Source organism: Chroicocephalus ridibundus, chromosome 1 (assembly GCF_963924245.1).
Source record: "Chroicocephalus ridibundus chromosome 1, bChrRid1.1, whole genome shotgun sequence".
Taxonomy (NCBI): domain Eukaryota; kingdom Metazoa; phylum Chordata; class Aves; order Charadriiformes; family Laridae; genus Chroicocephalus; species Chroicocephalus ridibundus.
The window spans coordinates 184,294,041-184,308,012 of NC_086284.1; the positions used below are offsets into that span (position 1 = coordinate 184,294,041).

At 37.5% G+C, this 13,972-nt stretch overlaps 1 protein-coding gene across 3 annotated transcripts in view; it reads right to left on the minus strand.

The window, feature by feature from the left end:
* Nucleotides 1–2,170: 2,170 nt before the first annotated feature.
* Nucleotides 2,171–13,972, minus strand: part of MON2 (MON2 homolog, regulator of endosome-to-Golgi trafficking) — a 73,518-nt gene continuing 61,716 nt past the window's right edge. For all 3 annotated transcript variants that reach the window (XM_063323067.1, XM_063323066.1, XM_063323068.1), the window contains 5 exons: nt 7,929–7,989; nt 6,482–6,605; nt 5,484–5,691; nt 4,570–4,652; nt 2,171–2,686 (listed from right to left, as the gene is read on the minus strand). In XM_063323067.1, the coding sequence (XP_063179137.1) occupies nt 2,523–2,686; nt 4,570–4,652; nt 5,484–5,691; nt 6,482–6,605; nt 7,929–7,989 (640 nt within the window). In that variant the 3' untranslated portion in view covers nt 2,171–2,522. The remainder of the gene's footprint in view (nt 2,687–4,569; nt 4,653–5,483; nt 5,692–6,481; nt 6,606–7,928; nt 7,990–13,972) is intronic.

The following is a 13,972-nucleotide window of genomic DNA, read 5'->3' on the forward strand; positions in this document are numbered from 1 at the left end:
AGTAAAGGGAATAAGTCTTATTCACAGACAAAATCAGTCAATGAAAAACCTCTTTTCTAAACCAAGTAGCTTTGAGTTCTCACACTATACAAAATCAGGAAAGCAGTTCGAATATGGTCAACCTCAGCTTGCATGTCCAAAACATGCCACAAATAGTACAGTTATTATTCATTTTGTAATTGAGAGGAAAGGAAGGAAAGTTAGCTCATTGGTAGTTTATTTCAAAACCTTTTGAAGATTAATGTCCATAGGTGGCAAAGCATTCTAAGCTCTAGAGTCAGGAAAGACTTATACACCCCCTTTTTAAAATACAGATAAAGCTGAAATTTGCTTCATTGGACAGAGTGCATCTGTGTTATCACGGAAAAACCAATTAGAAACTCATTGGAAACAAACAGTTTGTTCTGCACACCTCTTTCCAGAAATTCTGGTTAAGATAATATATTCTGAACCAAATTAATACCCTTCTTTCCTGTCCTACACTTTGTTTCTTTAATGACCTCATAGACCTTGACTTATCTTCCACTAATTAGGAGAGCAGTTGCCAGGTTTTCACTTTCAGAGTACGGATAATGTACTGCCTTATGCTGGAATGGCTCCTCCAAAGAAGCTATTTTGACATAAATTCTGTTAATGGGAAGCATTTGTTTCCTTAATGTAAACTGTGTGTTCTGTAAAGACTATCGACGCTTGACAATTATGTTCCACGCAACTTTGGTCACAGAGAAATGTGCAAGATGTTGAAGCCTCTTTAATATTTACTGTACTTTGGAACAGAAAGCTTTTAAAAAGGACCGTAAACTGGAGCCTCATGGGAGCAAGCTGCTCAAAGCTATGCTTGTGTAACATCATTTACGCAGGGTACTTCTGACCCTGACCAGTTCATCACACCTTCAACTTGAAGCTCCTACAACCTCTGCATCTATTCACATGTACCAATCAATGTCCCTCTAGCCAGGAACATGTAAAGCAAACAGATATAATACCATTTCTTATGCATGATAATCTCTTTTAATGTCTACAAAAGACTTTAAGGAACAAAAACCTAAAAGTAAGCTCTGAATTCCATAGAAAGGCACCTGTCTCGTCTTTTTTCTCTCTCGCTCTCTTTTTTTTTTTTTTTTTTTACATTTGGCCTTTGTGCTTTCACATCACAGGTTAAAAATATGTGAATACAGGTGAAACATTACTGAAATAATAATTAATGATTTAATAATAAGAGTTTAAGTGCTAAGTCACAAACTTTAAAAACAATACTTAAAAGTGTTTTGCTTCAATTGTGTATTATATGAAAGTGAAACAAATTCACATTTGCTTCATGACAATTTCTACTGCACTTCTAAATGAGTATCTTCAAAAATACAATTCTCATGGTTTTATATCAGACACACTTTATAATTAGAAGATTAGAACAATTTGTTTGGGTTGAAAAGACAGTACAAAACAAAGCACTTAAAATTACTAAACAAAATATTACCGCCAAGTATTTCAGATATTTGAAATCACCTTTCCTGGGTCATGATTCAAAGACTGTGATACCTGCCAAGGTGGTCTAAAAAGGCTAACAACCCTCAAATACGTATTTATTTTTTTTAAAGCAAGGTTGCAACTACAAAAATGGATAGAGTTGAGTAGAACAAACATCTTGAAACAAATAATTATGAAGTGAGGTATGGTAGTGTTGAAGTGCTACAGTGGATTTCTGCATGTTCAAACTTATTTCAGGTCAACTACTTTGAAGTTTGAGATCAGCAGACTACTGACTGCTTGCTGCAATCTTTTGTCATATGACCCTTTCTTCTATGTCCAATGGCCACAGAGGAGATACATTCAATTAAGCAAAAACTAAGAACATAATCAGATATGAATGAGCATATCTGGCAATTTAGAAGGCAAACTGTAAGTAAAAATGCAAGCATACAACTTACTCATAATAAATACATTTTCAAGCATTTAACATTATCAATATTTTAAAAAGAATTTAAATAATAAATGCAACTATTTTATACAGAACTGTACCATTTATTATACACACAAGTATTATCAGTTCCCTTTGTTTACAAAGGCTGGTTACAGATATATGGAATGTTACAGTACCATCTTGCATAAAATTTTAGTACAATTCGTACTTCAAAAAAAGGGTGCAAAACACCAGCCTAATAAATCTGACTGAATTGAAATATTTTTAATTACATCATTAACACATACACAACAAGCTGTACATAAGCCCACTTTTCAATCACCACTTCAAGATACTGTAGCAAGTACATTAGATTATAAATGATTCCAGCTATTCAGTAAATTCAGTAAAGGTTTGCACTGCTACTCACTTTGGAACCTTTGAGATATAGCCTGTATTCATCGATTGCTGAGCTCTTGTTAGTACAGTTAAAAGGCAGTCAGCACTGGTTGCCAAAGTACTAGTCACAAGAGATTTCCTCAGAGAAACTTCACCCGGGAACAAACATTTTTGGATACTTTTTTTTCCTTCAAAAATAATAATAAAAAAAAGTTGTATGGGGTCAAGACTCTCCGTTCTGTACCTTGGATGCTGGTGGATGCATGAAGTCCTTAAAGGGAACCAGTGCCTCTTTCAGAGCAGAGCACACTTCCGAGGACGAGCAGGTGATACATTCTACTAAAGTCGGGTACAAGGCAATAACCTGTGCCCATGTGTTAGCGTCGACTGCAAGGAAGAAAAGAACAGATTCAATCACTTACTACTGTCCAAATTCTCACAACAGATTTTTTTCAATACCTGTATAAATAAGGACACACTCAGGTGCCTAAACATAGGTACCTAGTGCTATATAGACACTACGGCATATCTGTACGGGGCTCTCAGACACGAAGTAGGATTTTTGCAATAGCGCCATACTCTTTTTTTGCAGCAGCAGCTGGAAGCCAGATGGGATATCCATAAAATGGTGCTACACACCTGTGTTTCTACGAGTCATTCGCTGTGTTTTCTGGATGATGAACTGACAAACTGAAGATACTACTTTTATTAAATCCATAACGCACATACCTATTCTGCCTGCTTTTCTCAGCTATTGACAGAAAATTGAATTGGATGCAGTTTTCACTTTTGGAAATTTGTCAGTGATGAGGCCTTCTACTAATTTCACATCATTCCAGATTACAAGAGCTATAGAAAGCAGAGGGAGAAACACTGGACCGAGACACAAAAATATCCATGGTAAAGTTTGTTAGTCCAACAAGTGAAGTTAAACATTGTAGAATGAATCTTATTTGCTATATCATTTCCTTGCTTATCTCTGGTTTAGTACTATTTTCAAGAGAGAACAAAACCCTTATTTCAGACAACGTTAACAATTTTATTTCTTTAAGAAAGTTATTAAAAGCTACAAAAAGCGGGAGCAAAGCAATTCTCTAATTTGTCCAGTGATTCTGTTCATAAGAAAGTCTGCAGGAGGTTTGGCAATCACGGCCATAATATGGACCAGGTGAATGAAGAATTTCTCTCATTGCGGGAGGAGGGATGTGGTGAACAAGTCCAGCTGAGCTGGCTGCTCTACCCCTCAGAGAAAAGCCCACCAAAGCACCGCTTCAGCTGTATTCAGGGCTCGCCAAAAGGCTTTATTGTACCCTGGCAGGGTTCTGCCCTCAGCCTGTTGCCATCAGCCTTGGAAACCACAGTATCATAAATCTGGCGTCTCAGCGATGCTGCAAGTGAGGTACTCCCTCTTTCAGAAAACCCACCTGCCTGTGTTTTTCTGGAAAGGCTGGTTTGTTCGTTTGTTTCAGGGTTCAAAAGGTTTTTTTCTGTTCCTCATAATGTCAAAAGCAGGGAGATAGAGGGAAGTTTTGTATCTGCAGTTCTGTCAGAGTTGCAGAGTCCAATACTAAGACTCCTGACTAAGTTTTCTGGTGAGAACTCTCTATGCATACAGTAGGTGCAGCTTACAGGAGGATCAGGACACATGATTACAAATGAAGCTGAGGTCTTCCATTTAGTTCAGCCCTTTAAATACCTCTGTCAGCCATTTACTTGGGCATCAATGAGCTAAGACATCTTTCTGAATACAGGGGACAGAAGGTACTAGAGCAGAAAGGGAGGGAAAGCAAGACCGCAAGTTTCAGTATCTAACAGCCTGGCCCTGCGCTTTACTGGTACACCCCTTTAATTGCAGAGGGCACCGATGGGAACGTGATCCATAGCAACCTATAAAGGTATCATGAGAAGAAAAAGGATCTAGCAAGACTACGTATATTTAAGAATCCTATTAGCATTTTATAGAAGGTTTTTGGTTTGGTTGGTTTTAGAAGACACCAAGCTCTATCTAATAAAATAGAAATCTTCAATTTATGGCATCTTTTATTAAATATATCTTAGTACCTTACACTTTTAGGTATACTGGAAAAACTTTGTCTTTTTTTTGGTCTACCTGCCACCTACATACACAGAGAATTACAAAATACCGAATCTTACAGATTACACTTTTCTTTTAAATTTGTGTGAAAACAACTACAGGAAAAAATAAATATCTCTTTGTGGTGGGTATAATGTTACCTTGTTTAGAACCATGTTGTTCAACAATAACTTACCATTTTCAGGTTGAGTTTTTTTAAGTGAATCTATGAGAGTACTGACAGCTTTTAAAACAAATATGATTTCTGTTACTTGTTGCCTACAAAGGGAAAAATGCAAACAGTCAACTACTCATTTTTTTCTCAAGTTTTCTTTGAAACCTACACAACATTAAAAAAAAACATGTAATGCAAACACCTGTAATGAAACCTACCAAAAAAAAGGATATTTAAAGATTAAGGTTATCATTTGTCTTTAACTTCCCCACCATCATTGCTGTTGTCTCAGCTAGGATAGATTTAAATTTGATACTGGGAACAGTAACCGCATACACATCTCGATCTGAATATACTCATGTAACATGATTAACTGTAACATGAAAATAATCAGTTTCGTTCATTCATGATCAAAACCTTCAAAAGTTACATGAAATTTAAGTAAGTTCCCATTTAAAAGAATTTCCTGGTACTTTAGTCAATTTTTCTGTTTCAAGAACAATTACTTAAGTAATGATTCACAATGTTGCTGTTTGGGTATTTTTTTCTTATTTTCAGGGAGCCTCTCCACCTCTCAATTTAGAAACTACAGGCAGCTCTACTGGAAATACAGGGAAATCATATTTCAGAAGCATTATGTTACAGATATCAGAAACATTGTTTCAGTAACTGAAAATGTTAGTTACTAAGTCACATTCCTATTGTCTATGTAACAGCACTGAATACAACCATCATAATTTAAAGCTTTTTCAACAAAAAAATTGGTACCAACATTTTCTTTAAAATGTCTTCCCCACAAACATTTCCCTGGATTTGAATTTCACCCCTCCCTCCACACAAAATATTTTTTGAATGACTGAGGGATATTTGGAATGCAGCCGCCTTCTCGTGAAGTACTGCTGATACCTTTCACTTCCTAAAGACAACGTACGTACCGTGGAAGAGGACATTTGCCACTCAATCTCTCATCTTCTATGTAGCGATGCAATACATCCTGGGATCTTTTCAAGAGCACCGAAAGTGCCATTCGAGAAATGTAGCCTTCCTGAGGACTTGTGACTTTATTACTGAATGAAAACTGGAGCAGTGTTTCAAAACACACCTTAGAAAATTCCTCTCTCATTCGAATATCTATTTCGGCTTCTGCGAAAGTAAAACGTCATACTTAATTGTGCAGCATGCATGCCGATACACTACATATTGCATTTCAATCAGTTTATTGTATTTTGCAAAAAGGTTACCGCTCTTCTAGTATTAAAAAAGATTAACAGTAATATGAACAAATATTAAGAATACATTCTAAGAAAAGGTGACTGTGCAATAATTACAATAGTCTCAAGAAATAAAATATGCAACACATCCAGTAACGTGTTACCTACTTGACAATGCTTTAATAATAAAATATATGAAATCAATTACAAAACACCAGCAACCCCAGTTCTACATCATAAGTACTAATATTTGGTACTGTACGATCCAAATATTTTCCTCTGTAGTGGCTTATATCCATTTCTTTCACCTTTCCTAAAAAACTGTAAATGTTTTTTCTTAAAGGCAGAAGAGGTATCTGGTTAGGTACACCTTACAGTTATCCTAAAGTCATTTAGGTTTTAAGAGCAGGATATTAAATTGTCTGAAATTATTGTTAGAACTATTTCAGCTGGCACAATGCAAAACAAACTATGTAGAAAGTATAAAGTAACACAAGTGCAATATTATATATGATACTGACTAAGAAGTAAGGAAATAATTTTTAAAAACTTGCAAGGAATGCTCAACAACTTCCACGAAATAAGATATAGTTTATAAAAGCAAGTCTATACTGAATGCATGCCACAGATCCTCAAGTCTTTATCAGAATACGCACTCTAAACATTTTCATTAGTTTCTACCAAATTTAATCACCGTATCTTTTGTCATTCAGGTACCATACCTGTAAAGGAGGATGACTGAGAATGTATTGAGCCTTTATTGAGCATAGTCATTATTTGACCAACAAATTCCTTAGGAATAAAATTAGCATATGGCAGTATCTCTGTGCTGATAAGCTGCACCACCTAAAATAAATTACATGTATTTATATTGGTTTTCTGAATATTAAAGTTGTAATTCTACTATGAAGAAGACAGAAACATTAAACAAAAGAGACATGCCTAATGAAACTTCACAAAATCTTCCAATGCTAGCTTTTAAAATTTGCAGGTATGTCCAAAAATTGTGGTCTTGCATGTAACATTGAACTTGAAATAATAAACTGTTTTTCCCCCTCACTTTTGTTGGAGTTCCTGAAGCAGGTGTCGCTCAGATTTCCACTGACATTTGAAGTATATTCTTCAAATCGAATTTATCGTTTTGAAAAAAGAAGATCTAACATTAGGAATCTCCCTCCGCCCGATTCGATATCCTCACTATGACATTAACACATATCACATGCTTACAACGTGACATCTGCAAAGCAGAACAAGTGAGTTAATTATCTGAACAAGCTTAAGGCAGTGCCCTTTAACTGGAATGCTTTCTATCCATGGTCTTGATGCTCCCAGTCAGAAACAAAGTGGGTTTAGATCTCCATGAATTAATGCATCAGATCTCAGAGTTCTGCTCAACAGAACCACTCCTGGTTTTCATCCAGGAATCTTTGTGTCCCAGCTGCCACTCCAGAGAGATGACAGGTGACCAAACCCACAGGTACTGCCGTGTCTTCTCTCCAACTCCTTTTCCTTTCTACCCCTGATCCCTGCTCTGCCACATCCCTTTGTCCTGGAATGAAAGGGGACCAGTCCCTCTTCATTCAAAGTATCATCTTCTCTTGATTTTCTTCGGCCTTACCCAACCAAACATGATCTCTTCTACAATTACAGCGGCCTCTGGACTGCACAAACAAGACCTCATTTCTTCATTTATGCGCAAGCTTTTTGGTATTGAGAACACATCTGGAGGGCAACGATGTCATTGCTGATTGAATGCCCCCCCTCAACACAGAAAGCGCTCACTTTAGGTTTAATTGTCAGCTTCCTCCATGGTTTACAATTACCTGTGTAATTACTTGGCAATAACATAACAAATAGAATCAAATAATGAGTTAGAAGCAGAAACACATTTTGGTTTAGCCACTCTACGCTGTTTTGAACTTGAGTGCACAAGAAGTAGTTTTTGGCACGCCTCTTCCTACTTTTTGCATAATTCTGAAGCAGCCAAGTTCTGAAGCAGCCAAATTCTGAGCCCGTGAATTTCCTGTCTTGTTTTCAAACAAAGAAAACAGTATCACAAAAAAAAATAATGAATGGGTAACTTATCAAAAAATTATTTCAGACCAAATGCAATCTGTGAATGTCACTATCTCGTTATGTTCAACAGTGTATTTGTTATAGTCTCCTTACCTCAACATCAATACTCTCATTCTTCTGAAATTCTTGAATTGAGAGATTATCAGGTGGTGTACTGAAAATAAATACACTATGTTACACTTTGAAATGCACAACATGTGTAAGGAGACAGGTATGGGAAAATACATGACATTTAAACTTATTACATGCATCAAGTTGGTACTATTATATGGTACTGATTAACATTTTAGAATAAAATCTTATGAATAATTATGATGAAAATGATTCAAAGGAATAAAGTAGTAGAACACTAAAATTGAAGAGTTACAACTGATGGACCTGATTAAGGACTTGCCTCACCAACACCATTTTTCATATGCATCTCAAAGTAATCTCTCTTGTCTTACATGTGCAAAAGTCACAGTATCTGTTTAGCTGAGTCTGTGAAGGTATCATCAGGGGATCAGAGTTTATTACATTTTACTTTTTCTCTCACTTTGCAAGAGACCTTTCATTTTCGGCAGTACCTCTATAAAAAACTTGATTTTAATTTTACATTTTCTTCCACGTCCATGAAACACACTTTTCATTAATGGGACATTACTTTGTCTTTTTCCTTGATAACTTAAAAAATGTATTTATTCTTATTCTTAATGAATTTTATGAAGAGATAAACCTATTTTACAAACAATAATTTTGAAGAAATTCAAAACTTTCTGCAGGTCTTCCACTGAATATAAACATTTATTTACAGATGAAATGTCCAAAAGTGATTCAACCATGAAAATTAGCCAATACTTTACACGGTCCTACCTTACCTTAGGTAGGTAGAAATACCTTAGGTAGAATACCTTGGAAATTTGGAAATCTTGTATCATTTGATAGGAAATTTTATGCCAACCATTAGTCATGCAGTTTTCTCTGGTGAAGTTTTATCTCATTTTTTGAGTCCTTCCTTGTACTTTCTGGACTACCCATTCCGTGAATTCAAATTCCTTTCCTTTGCTGGATTATGGTTCTGTTGAGTTATTGGGCCAAGTTCCTCAGCAGGACAGAAATAGTAAAGGCCTCCAACTTAGACACAGCAATCAGCTACTTCAGCTGATGTGCCTGCATCAGTGTTTTAGTTTGGATCAGACATGGACTTTTCAAGTTAAACTTTTAGACATCCCTGTTTATAAACCGGGGCATTATAGTGCATAGAACTGGATTAATTTTCAATGAAACTAAACCAAAAAAAGTACCCCAAGCTCTTGTAGATGCTTGCATGACAGGAAGCCAGACTAGAGCAACTCTGAAATAAAACAGCTCAAGTGAGCTCTCTGCGGGTGTTGGGTCCTCACCATGAACTCTTTTGCTTTACAGATCTTCTTCTACGGCACTTGGGAGGAGGGGGGGTTAGTGGAGATAAAAAAACCAAACAAACACCAAAGAAGGTATTTCACACAATAGATAAACTCTGAAATATCTTGCTTATAATCCCATAATCATAGGATTGCCTGCTAAAATCTACGCAGATTCAACATACAGTTAGCAAAACTGTTAGAAGAAAAACCCATTATGAGCCAGTGACAACTTGTGGTACAAGAATTTTCTGAGCTACGTAAATTGGGAGGCTGAAAATGTCATGAAAATACCACTATGTGGCCAACCTTGCACTCTTCTTTAATAATAAATCCAACAGAAACAGCACACAGGTCTAGATATATGTCTGTTCTGACCTAGTTACGCCGTTCTCGTTTTCCTGACATAGAGCAGAAGTCGGAATCCTCATGCTTATGTCTCTTTGGAGTTTAAAGATGGTTGCAAAACCTGATGGATTGTGGGTTCAGTTTCTCCATAGCACCTGATTTGCACTGAAGGTGGTATGTTACTAGAGCTAATGGAGTAACTGGTAGCATTAACAACAAAAATGAGAGACAAGGCTCTACGTAAGTTCAATATAATTTCATATATTGAATTCTCTCCTTTTCCTATAATCTTACTTTTTGTCTTTTTAAAATAACTATGTAACATCTTCAAGCTGAGGAACAGTATGGAAATATGACCACTTGAAAGGAACAGTTAGAAATACCGGAATTAAGATTGCCTGTTCTACTTCAACTTGCTGCTATTGTGTATGCTTGCATGTTACAATGCATCTTAAATTAGATGATGATTTTTTTATTTTTTTAAACCATCTGATTAAGCACACAGGATGGTCACTACTGAGAAGGAAGGAAAATGATAGGGTCAATCTGCCACAACATTCCCTGCCTAATTTATGGCAGAAGAGGCAGACGCAAGGAAAAAGAGAGCTCTGGACTGAACAAAGACCCAAGCTGTTCCGTGAGCAGAGGAATCGGTGCAGTATTGCAGTGATGAGCAGACCAGCATCCTCTGGCCTATTTCCAAGGTCCCTCCCCAGCCCCCAGGAGTGCGGGGGGCTCTTCCCCCACCCCCTGTCCCTCCCCAGGAAACACCAGACATGGTGGGTGAGCTAAGCACGTGCACGCTGGCAAGGCGGCTGCCAAACACACGGTTGTGGACCTCTGCCAGCCTTGTCCTCATAAGGGCACTCCTCTGGGCCTGTCTTCTCCATCCCACTGGCAAGTTTAACGAAAGCTTTAAGAACTTTGGAGGCTTCTAATTCTCACTCAAATCCAGTTATTTTAGCTAACAGGTTTGGGTTCTTCCCCCCACCCCCCTCCCAGTGCTCCTATATGATGCTGACCAAGTCAAATAACATTTTTCCAAGATAGGCTTTTTTCCCCCCATCTTCTGGGTGCTTAGCATGACACACCTGAAGTTCAGTCTGCTAATTTTCATTTTTTTCCTACAGCTAATTTTCATTTTTGACAATTATGACAGTATGTACCAATGTTCCTGCTTGAAAAATAAATAGATCTCCCTTCCTCAAAGGGACTTCACGTGGATAATTTCACCGCTGTCTGTGAAACACTCAAGTGTTACACGTACGACTAGAAAAAAAGCAAAGATGAAAACACGAGGTACTGTATTTGTTATTGGATTGTGTGTTAGGCAGTCAGCAAGTTTGGAGTTACATGTTGAAAACAAAGAATAAAATGAAATATTAAGTAGCTGTTCAGTCGGTACCTTTTGTAACACATGAAGTACCTTTAAATAGTAATTGTAATAGTATTATGATGCATACAAATGCAGGCCACGTTGAAATACACAGGATGCTTTCGTTCTAACGCTTCCTAATTAATGAATGACTGACTTTCTGAACTGAGCTTTACTTTAAGGAGGTGTTAAGACCTTTCTGTCCAGTCATCTACATCTAATCTGCCAGATAGGCTACACGTTATGCTACATACTTGTTCATGTAGCAAATTACTCCCAGGTAAATAGATTTTTGTAAGGTGTCTATATGACACATCTATCCAGGAGCCAAAAGCTTTGCTGCTCTCATGCAATACAGCTGAAGTGTAGTGGAAGGGTCGAGATCCAGGGAAGACCAGAGGCGGGGTGATGTCGACTGTTGCTCTGTGCAGGCTTTCCTGGGTACCAAGCCCCCAGTCGCTGCCCCCCATCCAGGGAGGGCTTTAGAGCGTAACAACAAAGAGCAAACAGCTACCCAGAGTCCTGCTGCGCACAGCAGCACTCTGCTCTGAAGCATCTTTTTGGGAGAGTATTGATTTAATTCCCTCGTGTGAGTGCAGGCTTCTGCTCTAGGAAATTATATATACACACACATTTGTTGGATTTTATTTTGTATAATGGCTTGACATGTTTCCATGAAAGCCTCTGGGAAAGAAGAATTATATGAAATAATAAACAGACCAGCCTCTTACTAGAAGACAATTTTGTGTAAATTAAGTTACATGAAATGTATTAATTCTTAAATGTCATTTTGATTTATAATAAAAATCAAGATTATTGAGCCTCCTCAGCTGTAGCTTGCTTTTTTAAAAAAAAAAAAAAAAAAGAATGAACAGCTGAAACTTATTGCTTGGAAGCTGTTAATTCTCTATGACAGTAACATTTTCTTTTTTCATTTACCTGGGTTTTTTGGCTATATTTCAAATTTCTTGATGTACAAAGCTGCAGAGACCATTTCTGCTGCGCTTTGTACTTTTGAAACATCAACGATCCTCTCATTCAGCCCCACAGCTGGCTTGAAATCCTGTTCCTGTCCAAAAGACAGAGGCAAGACCATGCAGGGGAGGTTTGCTATTTTAAACACAGAGATTCACAAAGCTGTTAATTTAAGGGTTCTTCTAACCACAGTGACCTCTTGCCTAACCAACGCCAACTCAGTTTCACTGCTGGAAGCAATATTAGGCTACCTACACATGCAACTTCTAGGACCACAGTGATTAGAAGAATTATGAGTTAGACTAGAAAAAAGTTTAAAACGTTGATTAAAAATTCAGACCATCAGTGGAATAGAAAGAGTTTTATCCTTCCACTCTATTCTCGGCCAGGTAGAGACTTGGAGAATGTGCGTATGAAAATGAGACAGTATTTTAATGAACAAAGCTAACGGGAAAAACTAGCCAAATCTGTTATGCAGTGTTACTAGGACGACTGACTGCAATTAAGACATTATCGAGTTTTACAGAGATGCAGATGTTTCATATTTAGAACCATCCCAGCAGTGCTAAGTCAGCTTTGAAGAATAAAGGTTTGAAGAGCAGATACAAAAGGAAGATATTTACCTAGCTTTGCATGAAGCCTGGACAGATAATAGCATGGAACATGTAGAACATTAAATAGCAAAAATTGTGGAGTATGAAAAGGTATCAGGAGTGAAGGAAGAAAAGTAAATTTCTTTGTGATAAAACATTTCTGTTTCCTTGAAGCAGAGCGCTTAGGAAAAATTACAGAATGCTGGCATAAGAAAGTCAATTTTCAGTTTTAACCTCATTCAAGTCTAACTGAATATATCTAACTGTATTCCTGTCACAAGGGGTGACACGTTGGATAATGGTAAAAATCCAGATAATGCAGTAATGCTGTTACTCTGTCTCACCAATAACCTCTCGGGGTATCTCTGAATTGCATTTTCCAAATTCTTTGCGCTCCAGAGCCTTTTCAAATCCATGCTGGTCTTCAGCAGCGCAGCCAGACTTGTATGCTTCTGCACCTGACTTAATAAGCCCCCTGTCCTGCATGGCATATTTGCACATTGGAAAGCCACCAGGGATGACTGACTCACAGCCGCAGTAAGCCACAGTTATGGCCAGCAGGGTCACTAACACCAAGTCAAGTTTACAAGTCACTAAATCTAACTAAGAGCAAAGGGTGCTCTCATCTTCTCATCTGTGGCTTGATCAATTGATTTTGGTGATATGGACAAATATCCAAGTACTACCAGGAGTTTTAGAAGACACAACTCGTTGTTAATATAAATAAATCAGGGAACACACTGAAAAACAGTTTTTATACCACGTAGCTGGTCAAAAATAAAGGACCAACATGGACAGCTGGAAATAAAAGCACGTTTCCATTGCCTTCCCCTGTAATCTGGAGGTTGACATGCACCTCAAGTCTGCGATAAATTTTAGCTGTTACTTTCAAAACAGTGAATAAATTCTCCCAAATTACTCTGGAATAAGACACCACTATGATTAACATGTATTTTCTACTAGAACTATAACAAAGAGAAAAGAAAAATGGAAGAACACCGTAAATTTGAAAATTCTGAATTCGATTTACTTAGAAATAGAAGAACTACAAATATAAGAGACTGACTATACTGCAATTACAATCCACTAAAAGACACAATTCAGAAAACGTTAACGCAAAAGGGACAGGCTGCCTTATTTGCCAAGGCTGGTTTCACAGCATCTTGCACAGAAGTGCAGAAGGACTTAACCAAAGGAAACGAGAAGAGAATCACCTCACCGTGGGGAACTTCCACAGCTATCTCTAGAGCCCTCCTTGCATCACAGTGAGAGAGGCACGCTTCAGGTGCATTGTGGGGAGAAGGAGGAGGAAAAGGATGAAGAAAAGAAGAAATGACTGCTATCACTAATTGTCCTGACTACTGGCATCAGGCAGACATACTCCCTTCTTAGCTTTAACTTTTTTTTAGGACCACAAGGCTCAGGCCTTGTGGGACAGGCCTCTGGGAACCAGAGGGAACAGAA